General features: G+C 41.7%; 1 protein-coding gene across 1 annotated transcript in view; it reads right to left on the bottom strand.

Annotated features, from left to right (window-relative positions):
- The window catches only part of MTHFD1L (methylenetetrahydrofolate dehydrogenase (NADP+ dependent) 1 like), a 147,256-nt gene extending 129,729 nt beyond the window's left edge, over positions 1–17,527 (bottom strand). The window contains 8 exon segments of the mRNA XM_042016727.1: positions 1,044–1,155; positions 9,609–9,733; positions 10,625–10,725; positions 11,844–11,968; positions 14,545–14,598; positions 14,676–14,726; positions 17,379–17,473; positions 17,476–17,527. Of these exon segments, the coding sequence (XP_041872661.1) occupies positions 1,044–1,155; positions 9,609–9,733; positions 10,625–10,725; positions 11,844–11,968; positions 14,545–14,598; positions 14,676–14,726; positions 17,379–17,473; positions 17,476–17,512 (700 nt within the window). The 5' untranslated portion in view covers positions 17,513–17,527.

Here is a 17,527-nt window from a genome sequence, read left to right as displayed (position 1 = left end):
GAGGACATCATGAAAGACAAAGAAAGAAATCTATTGCTAAGGCCATGCTTTGCATGGTAACAGCAGCTGCTTTATTATGAGCCTGATCTTGCATTAGCTCTGCATAGAGTGTCTGCTTCATTTGTCCTTAGGGAATATCCCTAGTTTAAAACCCATGCAATTAGGTTTTCTGAGCTTTATGCCCATTTCCACAGTTTTTATGCCCATTTCATCAACAGATGTCAATCTAGTACACTTGTGATAAGATGAACTTCCTCACCTATTAATTCACAGCATAATCTCACTGGGATGCTGACAGTCAAATTCATATACACACCAAAAATCTAGAAAATATCTAGAGATCTTCATGGAATTTTAAGAAATTTTACAGGAAATGTAAAATTACATATTATTATAATTACTGCATGTTATTCTAGCAGCAGAGTAACTTCTGGGAAGATTTCTTAATTTTATTCCAAATAAAATTCTGTAACGTGTTTCAATTGAGAAATTAATGAACGCATACATCCCCAACAACAAGTCAGGGGATAAGGAAGGAGGTGAATCCAAACTTTTTGTAGGAATAATTACTGCAGGAGATGTTCTGCATCTTCTTAGCTACACATTATTTCTGTACTCCTTCCTGCACCACTCTCTGCAGACACTTTCACAGCACTCTGAAGTTGATATTTCTTCCCTTATTCACTTTTTCCCATATTCCAGGTGAGTCCACAGAAGTCACAGGATAGGACACTGTACAAAACAGCACTATAATAATAGCTCATCTGATGACCCAAAAGTCTTCCCTCTGAATTCTCTGAATCCACTGGGTCATCGCATCCTGGTATGAAGAATCTGTTCCAACCTCTCTTCTCTCACCTAACATCTTTTTCCTATGAATACATCAGAGAAAGGTGTACACATGCCCTGTACACACACCTCTAAGGGCCCTCCCACAGAGATGCAACTTTTGACCACATTGCATTGTCGCCAAGACGCCACACACACCTCAAAGGTTTGCTGTACACCACCTGCAGGAGCTGTTACCTTTTATCACCTCTTACCTGACAGCAGATCATGAGCACAACTGATAATGGTGGCCCCAGGCTTTATCCAGCTCACAGGAACATCATCAGGTTTTGTACTGCCAAACACCACCACGTCTGCGTGACGGAGCTAGGGACAGACCAAAACACCCCCAGAAACAAAGCAAGCATTTAATCTTAGAAAAACATACTCGAATATTCATCTTAAAAATATTCAGACTTATATAGCAATGCCTTTTGAGCAAAGCATTTGCAGACAACAAGAACAAAAAAGAAAGATCCAAACTGATATTCTGATTCTTACCTGCCACGAAACTTAAGAATAGCATTTAAAATTAAGTTAGGTAAACAAATTGTCAGATTAGGCAAGTGAGACCAAAGTCAGTATCAATATTTAATGGGGATTACATCCTTCCGAATAAAAAGTTCTACCGTTGTCCTAAAGTCCAAGATAACTTGGAGCAACTCAGGAAAAAGAAGGGTTGAAAGACAGTAAATAGGCACTTTATAAAGAGTACAGTCAGGTTGTCTGACAGCAGAAAACCAGGCCAGCTGACAGGAATGCAAGATGACCCCTTCTGTGAAGATCGATGCCTTTGAAGAATAACAATTAAAGTACTTTTTTCCTTCTCAGTTCATGTTTGCTAATCACTGCCCCTGATTTAGCTCAACCTGGCAGATGTTGGAGCAAAAATGGTTGCTACAAAAATTCTTATAATCAAAGATGTAAGTGCATTTCTTTCCCCACTTCCTCTGAAACAGGGCCCTGTACAAGTTATTAGAATCAGCATGAGATGAAGGACAGCACCAGAAGCAGATGTATAAAGATCCACTAAAATAGCAAAGCACAGACACAACACTGCCTCAAGACTGAATGTAAAAATTATTTCAGAGATACAGCAGTTTTGGTAATATTTTGGATAAATGCAAATTAATTCCAAGTGTCACAAGATCAGTGAGCTACTCTACGAATTGATTTGTGACTGACAAGTGTTCTAGCTTCTTTTTTGGCCAAAAGTGCTCTGACACAACCCTGCCCAACACTCTTGCCAAGAAAGAACAGCTACAAATCTTGTCAGGATAGCAGGTTTTTGGCACAGCTGAGCATCCAGGAGGGGAGAAGAACATAACTGCTGTGGAAAAGGCAGAAAACTAAAAAAAACTCCATCTTCCCCTCAGAGGACACAAGGATGGCCTAACCCTCCTTAGAGATCCCCATGTGGACACAAAGCCAAAAGTTTGGGAGAAGATTTCCTTGCTTGACAAATGACTAATGCAATGAGCTGATTCAGGCTTCAGTCACATGTCCAGCAACACTCCTGTGATTGCCTGTGCACAGTCATTCAGCCTTATTCGAATTGCTCACACTCCTGAGTCTCATGCAAGTATCAGTTTACACACCACTCCTAGAAGGCTACATAAGTCATAATGCTTGACCAGTGTCAGGTCAAATGATACTGAGAAATCTGGAAGGAAATTCAGATAAAAAGATGCTGTAATGACTTGTGTACCAAGAATACCATGCTGAAGGCACGCTTCGCCCTACAGAAGAAGGAAATTTCTGTTGTAACAGTCAACATCAACACAGAGAAAAACAGTGATTTTTCTCAGTTACATGAGCACAGACTTTTTGTTCCAAAGAAAAAATAATTCCTATTCTAGCAGTTATAAATCATATACTGTAAGTCAAGATGCCTTCCCATGCAAAGCCTCTGGGACAAGGACTAGGAGCTTTGCACACCGCTTAGTATCGTGAATTGATGAACAAGTTGAGAGCTGTATGCAACAAGTAATAATTCTGATGAATGTTCAGCCAACATACTTATGACAGAATTGATTCAATGTAACTATAATGTCAGAAAACAACTGATGGAACCAAATATTCATCTCTATGACTACCGACCCTAATGTTGAAAAATGTTCTTAACAGCTGAACACAATTATTTTTGTAGCCAACATTAACACTGGTTCGGATAGCTAACATCGCACATACCCATAAATTTTACCAGAAAACCAGCTGGACCTGTCATCTCATTGCCCTGCTCCACCTCCTCCATGAAAAAAAGCTGCATCACATGGCAGCAAAGAGTTGTACCACAGGTTAAAGACACACTGATTTCTCAGAGCCTTCCCCAGTGTGATTTCCTTTCCCTTATTTCACAAAGAAAACAGTATTTTATGTGCAACTATTGTAAAAGTTCCTGCAGAGTCAATAAAATACATATCTCAAACATTTTAGAGAAATTTTTTCCCCTATGAGTATTTTTTAAAACTATATACAGAAACTGGGAGAGCAAGTCCACTGAAAGCAAAATACTTGTGTACAGAATTTTGGGTATCCTTGGAAGAGATTTATGTGATCTCCATCAGGGAATTTTAGTTTCACTTGCAAGAAGTTGTGCCCATGCCTCCTTTGCTTTTAGATTTTTCTCTCTTGCCATAATCTACCCTTTTGACTGCCTGTTATTCACTAAAGCAAGAAGCAAGCCTTGGGATGCGTGTTCAGGGTCATCTCCTACATCACAAACTGGCCACAGACGTTAGAGATGGAAAAGTCCTATGAAATCATCACATTCAGCTTCCCTCAGCAAATGCACCACAATCCCTGGACAGAGGACAGAGAGGACACAGAGGACACATTTGACAGGAACCAGATGCTACAGGCAGCCACAGCCAGAAGGTCAAGGAGATACCCATGAGGGAGAACATGTGGCCACCTGCCCCATGCTCCCTGGACAGCAAGGCTCCATTCCATCAAGCTGGCCAGAGGAAGGAATGACAAGCATCAGGCCAAACCCTCCGTAATGTACTAGGGCAACAGGCTGCAGACAAAGTAAGCCATTAGTGCAGTAGTATCCTGCCTTCTCACCGGTAAATATTTTTTCAGTTGGGAAGAGCTGTGCCAATAAATAGTCTGAAACCTTACCTCATAACAAAATATGATCTTCTCCACCAAGATCTAAATTGAAGCAGATTAAGAAGCACCACCCATTCCCAAGACAGAACACCAAATGTTAAAACAACAATACTGACTTTCGAGCCAAGTATTAAATGATAATGGCACAAAGTAGCTGTACATTACAGATAACTGAAACTTCATTTTGCTGTGGAGTCTGCATAAAATTTACATTTTCCCATAGTTAAAATGGACTGCTAAAAAAGCCATTTTTAAATGCATGATTAAACAAAATAAAAATTAAAATTAATAATTGAAATGTAAAAGCCCTCAGAGTCCTGGGTATGAAGCTAGGCAATACAAAATTGAAGAGATGGGATGAGGAATAGGAATCTGATTAAAAGATTTTTCACAAATCTCTTTATGAAAAAAGTCTTTATGCACATCAGTTTACAGATCAGGTTCTACTTCAATCACAGCAATTCTAATTAGTTTCTGAAATCTTGAAAATTTTTTAAGTCAATGACTAGTTTCAGGTACTTCTTCCACCAACGCAAGTACTAATTATGTTGTTTCTTCCAGCTTTCCCTGCCACATCATCCTGAATGCACTTGCCCTACACAGTGAAAATCAAGCCCACATCTCTGCTGTGGACTCAAGCCTGCCACTATGATCCATGCTTTAGCAACTGCTTCTCTAGCTTACAGACAGGGGGATACATTTCAAAATTACAAGGAACAGAGATGATGTACACAAAATGTTGAAGTGGAATTACTTTGTCTACATCATCATCATTAGAAACTCTCATGGAGCTTCCCTCTCCTCTCCCCTTATGGGATCCGTGTACCTGCTCTCTGGTTCTTTCATGCTTACAACACAAAATGTATTTTTCTGCCTGTAACAAGACTCTTGGTCTTACCAAGACAACAAAACTAGGACGGCAAATGGTTAAGAGATGTCTAAGAGTTTGAAGCTCAAGTGTCAGCTCTAAGGAAAAGCACACTGTGGCCAAAAGTTCTTTTCCAAACTGAAAAGGAAACTCCCATTCAGCACTCCAGCTGAACCACTCTCACACTTCTTAACCTCGCTTTTGCAAACAACTTTTCTATTTCTAATTATACCTAGATAGACCAATTCTCACTTCTTTTACAATAAGATTGTAGGATAGCAGCTCTCTTAAAACAGGCATGATGTGGTTCACACACAGACTACATTAAAGATGATGTGCTGAAATAATGACTGACTGAATTTAGATGACTGAAACAAAATTCTGTTTTCTGACAGAATTAGGTATTACCCATGTTTTGGCAAGAAAATAATCTGTTTTTTTCAATACTAATCTACTTGACAACCTCCTTTCAAACTAGAAAGCATAATTCTGATGTAATACAGGATTAAACACGTCAGCTCCCATTCTTCACATGCAATACTGAATTGACTTTTGGGGAGTCCCATTTTAAAATTACAAGGGAGATGTTCCTAAAAGTATGTCACTAGGTCATTCTTCAGGCACAATGCAGTGAATGTGCTTTGAAGAGTTATCTACACAAAGCTTAACAGAATGATAACATCATAAGTATTTCCTCCAAGATGCTTATGTCTTTATCTCTCACTTTGTAATTTCTTTTACATTGAACATATCATTGCAAAAAGAACAATGTTTCTTCATGGCAACTTTGCACAGATGTGCCAGAACCTTCTAAAATGCTTTCTTTTATTTGTGAATTATTTGAAAACCCAGAAAGCTCAAGAGTTCTGAAGGACGCGGCTCAGCTGTGCCATGATGATTATTTGTAAGAAATGAAGTCAAGCAAATTCAAAATGGAACAAAAAGAAATATTAACAATCTACTCCACTTAACAAAACATGAAGTGGGGAGGGAAAAGAACATTGAAACTGTGTCCATTAGATCAAAGCAATGAAATAAAAATGTACCATTATTTATTTTATTCCCTTTCCCTGCCATAAGACAGAACAGACTTGCTTTAAAGGAGCACACTAAGTCAGATGGTAGATGTCATTATGCTGATTTTTAGGAGAGCTACCCCTGTATTAGACTTCTCCTAAGGTGGACTAAAACATGTCTTCCTCTTGATCATTTTCAAAATATTTTGCAAAAGTGCATGAGTAAAAGAAGCAATAACAAGTCCATAGCAATACAAAACCTTACCCAAAAAAACCTACAACCTTAGTGTTGTGTAACTCATTTAAATTAAAAGAATTTCTAAAGAAAACACTTGTTGTTATGCTGTCCTTTTTAAAAAGGAGAATGAATCAGCAGAGCTAGTCTAAGGTAATGTAGTAACCACCTAAGAAAGGCATTACATCATTAACATCAGGGTTAGTGCTTCAATGCAAATAGGTCTGGCCATTGGCTTACGACAAGTAACATTCCCCTACCCTGTAGCGGGTTGGGTTTGTAACCAGGCGGAAACACCAATTTAGTGTAGTGGTTTGGTCCAAGATACTCGTTACTGTTTATCTTCTGTGAGATAAGAATTAGGAGAAACACAAAGCAGGCACCAATCTTGAAAGACTATAAAGAAGTTTATTAACAGACCTAAAAGAAGAAAAAAAAAATCATACCACATCTTCAGAACTCTCCTTCTCCCCCCACCTTCCTCCCTTCTCCCACTGACAATGTAAAAAGACAGCCCTTGAGATGTTCAGTCTGTTTATCACTTCCATAATAACCTTGTTCAGTCCATTTAGGAAGAGGAGTCTCTCTGCTCGCATGCGAGTCCCTTCCCCCCAGCTTGCAGCTTTTCCCACAACTGCTTTCGAGGGTCTACTCTTGAAGGTTTTTGGGGTACAATTTTAAGGTTGAGCTGTTCAGAAACAAATGTTCTCTTCACCCGTCTCTGGGAGCATTTCATCTCTAAGAACAGAGGCCCTTCTCCTTCCCTGGGAGCAAAGGGTCTCCCTCATCTTCGTCTTTAGGACTATCTCTGGGAGCATCTCTAGGAACTGAGGTTTTCTCCTTTCCCATTTGGAGCAAAAGTCCTCATCGCTTCCATCTCTCCCTGTCCAAACTTCTCATGAAATTACGGCTGCGTCAGCATCTGCCTATCTCAGCGCAGGTGCTTTTGCTCACAAGTTGAATGCTCCACCCCCCATATCTTCATGAAATTACAACGGGTACTCTGATATATCATAGCTTCACAACAGAATTTCAGCTTTAAGCACCTCCTCTTTCTCTTCCCTCAGGGTTTCAGCTCTTCACAGCACTAAAAGGGTTCATCTCACCTAGGCCTTGCAGCTGGAATGTCGCTTATCGCAGTGGGGAGGGGGGGAGCTGAGCTGCTCTGGCTGCCCACAGCAGGACTGTGGGGGGGTTCCACGGGTGGAACAGGGCCCATCGGCTCCAGGATGGCCGTGGCCCAGCCCAGCCTGGCCCGAGCAGGGCCTGGGCCGGGCCCACGGGACCCCACATGGGGCCCGCAGCCACCTGTCCCAGCGCCGGAAACGAGAGAGAGCGGCTCTGCCTTGGAGTTTCTATTCTTAAGTGTGCATCACAGAGGCGGTCACAACTTTAAGTGGCTTAAAGAGTTGTCCATATTCAAACTGGCCAGCTGATAGGTTCTGTCCGGTCATAGAGGAAGCTGTAAGCACCCCTTTGCAAGAACATCACTTCTGGGACTATGCTTGCTATCCCATTACAACCCTCAAGATAAAATTCTCCTTTCCTGTTATATATTGCAAAACAAATGCATCCCAGTGAAAAGATCATACTCTTCGTAAGTTTATCCCTCACTTCATAAGTGATTATGCTACCCCAGGTTATACTTCCAAACAACAGCACACAAACTGCCACTGTACAGCTGTCACATTCAGAGAAAGGAAAAGTTACTGTATTGTGCAGGAAAAACAAAACATGAATTGATTCTTTCAAGCCTTTGAAAAACCTCAACATTGACTAACACATTTCCTTACTTGAAATTCAAATTTAAAAATCAAGAGAAGAAACCTGGTGAACGTTTAAGCTGTTTTTACTTAATCAGCATTTTAAACAAGCAGAAGAATATAAATTCTATAATCATGTTATCTAAAAACATTGTAGTTCAAATACAGATTGCCACAAGACAGCAGTACCTCGTTGCTTGGCAAGAAACTTGTGCTCAGTTTCTGACTCTCCAGCTTCTGGGAATATGAAACAGGATAGTTTTTCCTGCATGCATTAGATTTTATCAAGGAGCTAGAGTTAACTATCAGAGTGACATCCAGACAGGTTCAGCAGTGCTCTGGGATTATTGGAGACACGTGGCTCCAGGCTCACAGGTGAGGAAGAGGAAGGTAGGTTTCCACTGGGCTCTGCACATTAGTCCCGCAGGCAAAGTACAAACTCTTTTACTGCCAAAAGTTAAAACTGAGGTGCATAAAACCTCAAACTTAGGCCTCCCATTCTGTTTCCCATCAGTGACCTGCTCCAAGAAAGCTATGGGGAATGCCAAAAAGCAAAGCACGATTATGGGAAAGCACCTGGATGGAAGGAAACAGAATTGTCTCCAGCTATTGACAGCGCTGCACAAGCAGCTCTGGGCCCAACACAAATTTTTTGCTGTGAACCAGTGGAAACACCTCTGGCCACCCTGTCACCCAGCCCATCCAGCTGAGAGCAGTCCTCTAGCACAACCCCAAGCAATGAGAAATAACTGAGGAATGAGACATGGCAAGGATCAAGTTCACAGCACTCCATCTCCCAGAGAGCCATATGTTTCCTAAGTGCTGTCAGTCACTTAAAAGCCCAGAGCTGAGACAAGCCTGACAAAAACATCCGCAGCTGTGAAAACACGGGCTTGCCAGAGAACTTTCTATCACAGCTGCTCGAATTTATTTCCTCCTCCTGTCCGCGCCTCCAAAGCCTGGAGGTTGGACACCATCATTTTGCCTTGGCTGCCACCCTGTGGCTGTCCAACACAACAGCTGTCCCCGGCACCTCACCCTGACCGGCAGCCAGGCCCTGGAGCACAGTGAGCTCCTACAGCCAGAGTCTGGACCCTGCTGCACATGCCCCGAGGACAATGCAACCCCAGCTGGAGCAATGTGTGAAATTTGGGACTAAGGAATAAACTGCTACGTTTGACAGGAAGTTATACCAACTTCTAAGTTGTGTCTAAAAGCTCTGCAAAAAGCAGCCAGGGAGGCCGTGCAAATCCTTTGATTTAAGGCTCCTGAATTTCTTTGAATCCTTTTACAGTTCTCTTCAAAGATAAAGATTGGGAACTTCTTTGTCCCCAGAGCAGCAGCACTTGCAACCTTTAGGACATAAATCCAGTAAAAATAGTTTCATGCAGATGACAGTATCACAGGATGAGAAAAAAAGGGGGCATTTCTCTTGCACAGACAGAAAGCGAAAGCGAGAGCTGAAACATTTGTTTGTTGGATTCCTTCTCTCACAGCTCTTGGTGTAAAATAATGAAGTAAGAGCAGCTGCTGTTACATGTAATATTCTGGTAGAGAACAGTGTTTGCACCATTTCTGAGCAAGCAGGAAGGAGAAAAGACCCTGACCCACACTGGCTACCGGCAACCCCTGTAGCCACCTGTGACTGCAATGACAAGTCTCCGTCTTGGAAAGGTGGCCTCTTGGGAATAGCAGCCAGGGCAGGATTGTCAGGTGGACAGCTGACAGGGATGAGCAGATAGTGGGGATGCACAATGAGCCTGGGCAGACAGAAGAGTGCTCACCTCACTCTGCAGCTGTGGGGCTCTCCAGGGGCAGCTGAGGACGGCGGCTCCCTCGCGCTGCAGCACACTCTGCAGGGCAGCACCCTGCGCCCCGTGCGCTCCCACCAGCAGCACCGTCTTCCCACCTGTGCGACACAAGGGAAGTCATTCAGCCGCCCCCAGTGCAGGGCACAAGCACCAACAGCTACGCAGACCTCGCCCCAGGCCACCCACTGCTGCAGCACTCCAGAAGGGGCAGCAAAGGGGCTCACAGGGACAGCGCTGTGTGCTTGCACAGCCACAGCAGCTGTGCCAGCACGGGCAGCTCTTCTGGAGCCTGTGCAGTGACAACAACCACACGTCTTAAGTAGTTTCCTGGTGACTAATTTCTAGTAAGCAAATACTGTTCTTCTAGCTTTCTGGTATTTTGCACAAATCCTTTCATTCACATTTGTTACTAAGTATATTTAACCTTCTGTTTACAGTTCTTCAACAGAAATCCTTGTTTCAACAATTATTAATCACTGTAAGAGAGACAACTTCTGAAATGCTGCCTTAAACTAACAGTGTCTCCACACACAGTAAACCAACTTGTTTGAATCTGCCAGTGTCAGCATTGACACGACACAATCCAAACCAAAAGATCTGCTCAGCAGCAATTTACAGGCAAACCTGGGTTTCTCCAACTGCTCACACTAATCAAAACAGTCAAGTGAAATCCCCAAGTGATGTATGTATTTTTTGTTTGGAAGACTCACATGTCTTGTGTGTCTTCAGTGAAATTAAATCTGCTGATGGCAGCTAGCCCCCGCCTAATATCCAAAACCTGTAAGCCTGAGACCTGTTTCTGCAAATACAGCATTCAGATGTCACTGAGGTTCCTCAATAGCAGGAGACAAATATATGTCAGGTGGGAACGCAACACAAAATAGAAAACAAAACAAGGCCAGATTATATTTGACTCCCAGTGAGGATTAAAACTGAGTAAAATAGTTAGGCTAAAATTAATGTAATGATTATGATATAGAAGGACTCACCTATATCTTCAAGAAGCTCCATCACAGCACACGCTGTAGGAGGAACTAGACAGTCACTGACATCACCATGTACCAAGCGTCCCAGGTTTACACTGGATAATCTGCAGTGGAAAAATATGGCAATTTAACAAAAAAAAGAGTCTGTGTAACATAAATCCCCAGCAATGCTTGTAACATGGCTAAGAGGTAATCCCAAGAGCAAACATCTCTCACAAAAGCAAATCCTTTAATAGTCATGTACTGCAGCTAATTCGTATCATCCCACAACCCAGACAGACAAACACTGAGCCTCAAGAGAGGCCAGGAAAGGGACCTGTGAGTTAGAATGAGTAACACCATCCCACGATACACAGGCAGCTCTTTACTTATCATGACTGGGCACAGCACATTGGGCCAAAACACTTCATTGGCTGCAGTGAGACCAGGCCAGTGCTGCCAGAGCCAAGCCAGAGGCAACACATCCTGCTGGGCTCAGGCTGGTTTAGGAGGGGGTAACCCAGATATTTCCACACTGCACTCCATTCTCTCTCATACACAAGGATGCTCCAATTTTCCATTCTCCAGCAATCTCAGTACTCCACACAGTGGAAAGTTAACTAATTTGAAGGATTTTTAGATTTTTTTCCTGACATGAAAAAAAAAAAGAGAGAGAGTGGGATAAAAAAAAAAATGGTAATGGCCTGCAGGTAAGAGCAGGAAGGCTGCAAGAGCAGCAAAATGGTAACTCACAAACCTAAATTACACCAGTGGTCTCTTCAGAGAGCAGTACAACTCAACACTGATTGGAAATCTGTGCTAATGGGTCCAAACTATTATAGCCTACTCTCTCACCATGAGAGAGTGCTGTAAGGAAGTTAAAACCTTCTCTGCAATTTTTCCATCAATCCTTCTTGTGAAAATTCAGTACTTTGTGACTACCACTTGTATTACTGAAGTACTGAAATACCTTAAGTATCACCAGTAAATCAAGTCTTCGTTTTTTACTTCTTTGAAAAGACTATGCCCTGAATATACATTACGTAAAAAATAAAAAGATAATGACCAAAACTACTTGAGTGAAAGACTTCTCATTGATTCAGAGGCATCTTTTATCACTGCTCAATAGCACAGCCAGACACATTGACTGAGGAATCCATTAATGAAAAGCACAGGGTCAAATTGATTTTACAGAGCCATCAGGCTTGTGTCTGCTAATATTTTTTCTCGGTACTCCACTTACCCATCCACATCCTTCTCTGGTTTCACAGCGTTTAATACCTTACTGCTATATAAGCTTTCTGGGAGGTCAAGAGCAAGGCCCTGCACGTTAGGATCCTCATTAAGTCTCAAGATTTCACTGACAATCTAGGAAGTTAATAAAAAGCATTAAAGATAAGAACAACAGATAAAAGGAGAATCTGATTAGAATGGGGTAAAACCTGTAATTTTTTTTCAATTACTTTATGGCCACCTTGGCTTCCCTTGCTTATTACTGCAAATTCTAAATGAAAAAGCAATAACCTGCTCTACTCAGTTTATATTTCCATGGCTTACCAAATTAAGCCACCCTGACTCCATGCTAAACATCTTGCAAACTAAACAAGTATTATGTGACATTAAGCCGCCAAAAGCAGTTTGTGTTTCACCATTCCAAACCTCAGCAAAAGCTTGCCACTGCAATGGCTTCAGAAGATGCTTTTAGAAACAAGATGCCTGAGGTAATACATAGTTCAAAATAGGACCAGATCACGTCCCAACACAGAACATGAACAAAAAGCTGTAACACTTGAAAAAACAATTGTACAAGAAAAAACTCATTTTATTAAACCAGCATATATGGTTACCAATTTTCCTTCTCAAAACACCTGATCCTAAGAGCTGACAATTGTCTTGTGAAGAATTATTATGTTGAAAAGGCACTGCAGAAAAATTTATGAATTTCAAGTACTGAGCCAGATGCAAGTTCAAGTGGTTTATAATTGGTCATATTCAACACCTGAGACTGTACTACGTACCCTTGATTACTTCCTCTCTAAAGTGTAATGCTGATCCATGCTATTCTGCTGTGACCAGAAAGAATACAATGGAACAAAACACGTTGAAGTTTTCTTAGGTGGGAAATGTCATGCAAGCATGTCTTCCCATCATGTAAATAAAATCCGTGTGCAAGCATCACAAAGCTTTATAATTGAATTGGATTAATATCCAACAGAAAAGGATTACAAATAGGTTTTTTTTTCCTTAACTAATACCATGCCTTCTTAAAATGCTTTTCTTGTAAACTATTCAGTATAATTGTGAACTCTATTACCCACACATTTGATATCCAATCAACATTAAGCTAGGGGAATTAGGCAGGAGTTAGATTAGCTGCAACTCTGAGCCAAGAGAACGTACTACTTTCATGCTAAACACAGATTATACAAGCATGTCACTTGTACAGAAATGCCTCTTTAGTTTCCTGACTCCTGAGGCAAAACCAAGCATATCTACTAAGGTCCTGTGGCATTTGACAGCAACAGGACTGGTACACATTGCAATAGAAAGGATAACTGTATATACCACAATACGGACATGAAAACATGCACATTTTTCTTAAAAAAATCTTGATATGCTACAAAATGCTGGGGGCCTACAGAGCAATTAAAACTCAAAGCTGTATTTCTGCCTCCTGGGAAAATAATTCAGTTTTCCATTTTAATTGCATCTGACTTAAATTCAGCTTTCCATCATCACGGCATTTAAAATACTTATAACTCATGCAGGGTAAGGCAGTGTAGTATTAACTTGCCTTTATTGTACAGAGGAAGTTATGGCAAAACCCAAATGTACATGGTACTGAAATCCCTCCCACCTTCCCACACCAGGGAACACAACTGAGATGTGGATTTTAGCAGCTGTAAAAAACTTTGTCATAGTAAGCAAGAGAGTAAGCAAACCATGATGAATTTTATTGGAAGTAATTTCCTTCAAATAACAGAAATACCCCAATTTTCTCTTTAAATACACAGCTCAACCACTTTCTAAGATACTACTTAAAAGTAACAGCAACTACTGCTGCATAGTCACTGTATTTTACCTATTTTCTGCTGCGTTACTCAACAGATAAAACGCATTTACCAACAAGAAAGTGTATTTGTTTTTCATTTCAAAAGCCCACTCTTCTTCAATGGGTAGCTGACTATCCATAATCTACAAAACTTCACAGTAAGTTCCTTTCAATGTATCTGGAAGCAGTTCTTGAGATTACACTGCAAGGCAGTAACATTTTAAGAACAAAGTGTACTGGAAAACAAAGCAGTACACAGAACTCACAAGCCTGAAGGATTATCAAACTTGCCAAGCACAAGGAGGCCAGCTGGGAACAGTGTCATCTTTTACTATACATTCCTTCACTGGTTCAACTTTCACATGGTTTTCTATATTTAAAACACAATTGATATTAAGTGCTGCGGCTTCAACAAGGTAAAGAATTCAGGCCTCTAGTGATTTGGGGGTGGATATTTGTTTTTTAACACATAATTTAAACATTAAAAGATCAATAGACAAATTCAACATCCCCCTCTCCTTCCCTCCTCCCTTCCCCATATAATCATATAATCTTTAATTTTGCTGAATAACTTGGGCAAGAATCAGGTACAGTCACAAGAGCAACTGTGGGAAACAGGATACCTGAGCTGGTATGAGGTTAAACACCAAGCACAAAACCAAAACATTACTCTATTGATTCTGCCCCAGCTTGCCAGGGAACAGCAGACATGCCCATTAATTCTCTTTTTTCTCATTCTTGCCAGTAATGGGATAGTATTTGCTATTTAAACCAAGGCGATCCTAACCCTAATTTGAGTTACGTGGTCAGTCAAAATATAATGAATGTCAGCAATAAATACAAGTTTTTGACAAAAGCTAAAAAGGAAGACTCCTTCAGGTACTTCAGTTACCTCATCCTTGGTGCTGCCTTCAGGAAGACAGATGTGAATAACACGCAGACCAACCTGTTCAAAGAAAACACTTAAAATTATCAAAGGCAAGTAGCTCATGATTATTAACACATGCATCAGCTAAAGCTTACCTCTTTGGCAAAGTTCTTGTTTGCTTCTTGAATCAAATGGTCATTATGTGCCTTGGGGAACAAAACAGAAACTGAGTTTTAAAATAATACATTTAAAAATGTGAGTACACTAATGCACGTCTATGCAAGAAACGTAGTGACAATGTCTGTATCTAAAGGTATTCAAACTAATAAAAAGCAATTCTAAGAAAGAAACAGGCCATCCCTGTTAATCCCAGATAGTTCAAGATGGCTAACAGTGATAAAAAGAGCATTTAAAAGGACAGGCTTCATGGAGAGGGGCAACACCTGTTAGGGAAGGAGGGCTTGCCCTCTAGCCTCCACCTCCCTCCCTGCATTGCCAGCATTCGGGCATCCCACTCCCCAAATCTGGCAGCTGGTGGTGAGTGGCAGCACAGAGGCTGCTGCACCGAGGACACCGTGCAGAGCTCACACTGTGCTGAGGGAAGAAGAGACAGGTCTAAAGACAGCTCAGCAGCTGCTCCCCTATGCCAGTAAATGTGGGACTGTACCCCCACACCAACTGCTTGAGAGGTTTAACTGGGATGGAGCAACTGGTGGTACCACACTGTCCCCTGTAGTGTCCCTGCTGCTGCAGCACTGGCAGGTGAACACCTACCTTGTATGAGTGCAGAAAGTCCCTGCCCTGAACCGGTTCCTATCAAAACCCACCGAGCAGCACAGGTGAGGCCAGAGCTCAGTACATGAGCTGGCAGGGTGCAAGGGCAGGACAGGAGGTGCAGGGGAGCCAGTGGTGCTTTGCTGAGCTTTGCAGGGCAACAGCTCCACTGCTAAGCACAATCCTGATGCCTTACTTTAGTTTTCAGCTTCAAAAAAATTAAGAAGCATCCACCACTCATTTTTTGCTGTTGCAAAGTTCTAACCAAGGCTCAACACAGATAATAAGCAACACAGGTATCAATTTCAGCATCATTTCAGGTTCAGTTGTCTCAAGAGGAAAAGGACAGTCCTAAAATCATTCCACTGCAGGTTCAGTCTGCAACTCCTCATTCCCACAGCTGCCCTGTCATGCTGCCCGCTGTTACTCAAGAGTGGCTGGCAAAGGAGATAATTTCACTGCCCTCCCTCTGCTCCTCTGGGCAGATGTGGCACATGGTGAGCAGCACAAATCTTAAGGCTCTGCCCACACTACTGGTAGAGCAGTGCATCACATGAACATTTGTAGACCAAAGCAAGTTTTCTTTGTACCAAAAGATAAACATTTAAAGTGGGCTCTGCTTCACTCCTCACAACTAGACCAGAGCTAGAGTGACTGACAGCTGGAGAACACAGCTTGGGTGAATTTCACCCAGAAGGATCTAGGCCACATGTTCCTACAGCCACCTCCTGATGCAAAACAAACCAAGTGGGGTAAACAGGGACATCTCTTCCATCGTGCCAGCATAAAACACGCATTTGGTCATGCAGAAAACCAGACCCAGCAGACAAATACGGTTGAAAGAAAGCCTCTTTAGACCCCTTGGGCTGGGGTAGATCACAGTCCTAGTCCAGCTCATGGTGCAACTGGATGGAGACAGGTCACTGCTTTTCTAGCAGTCCTTAAGCTTTAGCCTTAGAGGGCTTTGTGAAAACATTAAATGCAATTACTAGGGAGGGTAAGAGATGGGAGAGTCTGTTCAGACAGACTGACTAGAAGACCTACTGAAATAAAGCTGTTGCTGCATTACTTAGATTCACTATCGGTACTTCAAACATATTTACAGCTGGGTTTTAAACTTAAAACCTACTGAATCAGTTTCAATGTGTGCCCACTCAAAACCAATACCACCATCTGAAGGAACACAACAATAACATTTTTGCCTGCATGGCTCTGGGTCTACTCTGAATGACAAGCATCCCTAGCTTTGTGGCTTTGAAACCTTAAGAAATCTAAGGACAAACATCTTTCAGCTTTGCAGGGATAGCAATCCTCATCTCTGATTTTGATTGCCTATCAAAAATGGCACCATCAGTGGGATGGAAAGCTCTTCACAGCATTAGTAAAACAATGGTTCTCAATTACTACAAGATTCCTTCACATCAGAAAGTGCTGCTACTTCTACAGGATGCTGACACTTTACACAGGGCACTTATTTCACACTGACTCTTCTAAGCTGACTGGGACTTTTCAGTGTGGTTTTCCTCTTCTTATAAGAGCAGTAAGACAGTGATAAGCCACAGCTACCCAAAGGTAACATGGCTGACAGGAAGCAACAGGGTCTTTCATTAATCCTGGCATTGTTATTTCAGGGGTGGGAGGTGAAGGGAGGCCCACGTTTTCAGGCACGTAAGCACTTTGTTCAGGATTGCAAAAAAAGCTTCAAGCTAAATAAAGGTTTGAGAACACTACTTTAATTCAATTCTTAAGTTAATCAACTTAGACAAGCTGTGAGAAAAAGTGATCCATACTTACAATGGGGAAGACTACGTTAGCAAAAGGAAGAAGGGATAAAACTGTTCCCTTCCTTTGCAAAGCTCTCCCACAGTCTGAATTTTGCTGTGACTGTTTCAGGCCTGAAGAAGGGCAATCTACCATCTGGTGGAACTACCTCCTCCCATTGCTTTGTTTTATAATAAAGCAGGTAATATTCTTTATAAAAAAAGGATTAAAATTACTTTCTGCATCGTGTGCTTCTGAAGTTTCAGACAAGTAATGGTACCAAAGGAGATCTCTCACAGTCAGTGAGCACAGACATGCTTTACCTGAATAATGGCAAGCGTTGGCTTAAGTCGAGGGTTTTCTCTCTTAAGAGAGGCCAAGGAATTCTTTGCGTTCTCGGTGACTCTGCTGCAACAGTAACAAGCAAATTCTTTAACAAAATAAACCCTCCCAACATTAGTCGGCAGAAACC

Source organism: Corvus kubaryi, unplaced genomic scaffold (genome assembly GCF_017639235.1).
Source record: "Corvus kubaryi isolate FWS band 111438036 unplaced genomic scaffold, C.kubaryi_AGA036_p1.0 split3-73, whole genome shotgun sequence".
In the NCBI taxonomy this organism is placed as follows: domain Eukaryota; kingdom Metazoa; phylum Chordata; class Aves; order Passeriformes; family Corvidae; genus Corvus; species Corvus kubaryi.
The sequence above is the reverse complement of the archived record's forward strand: the minus strand, read 5'-3'. Positions and strand labels throughout refer to the sequence as shown.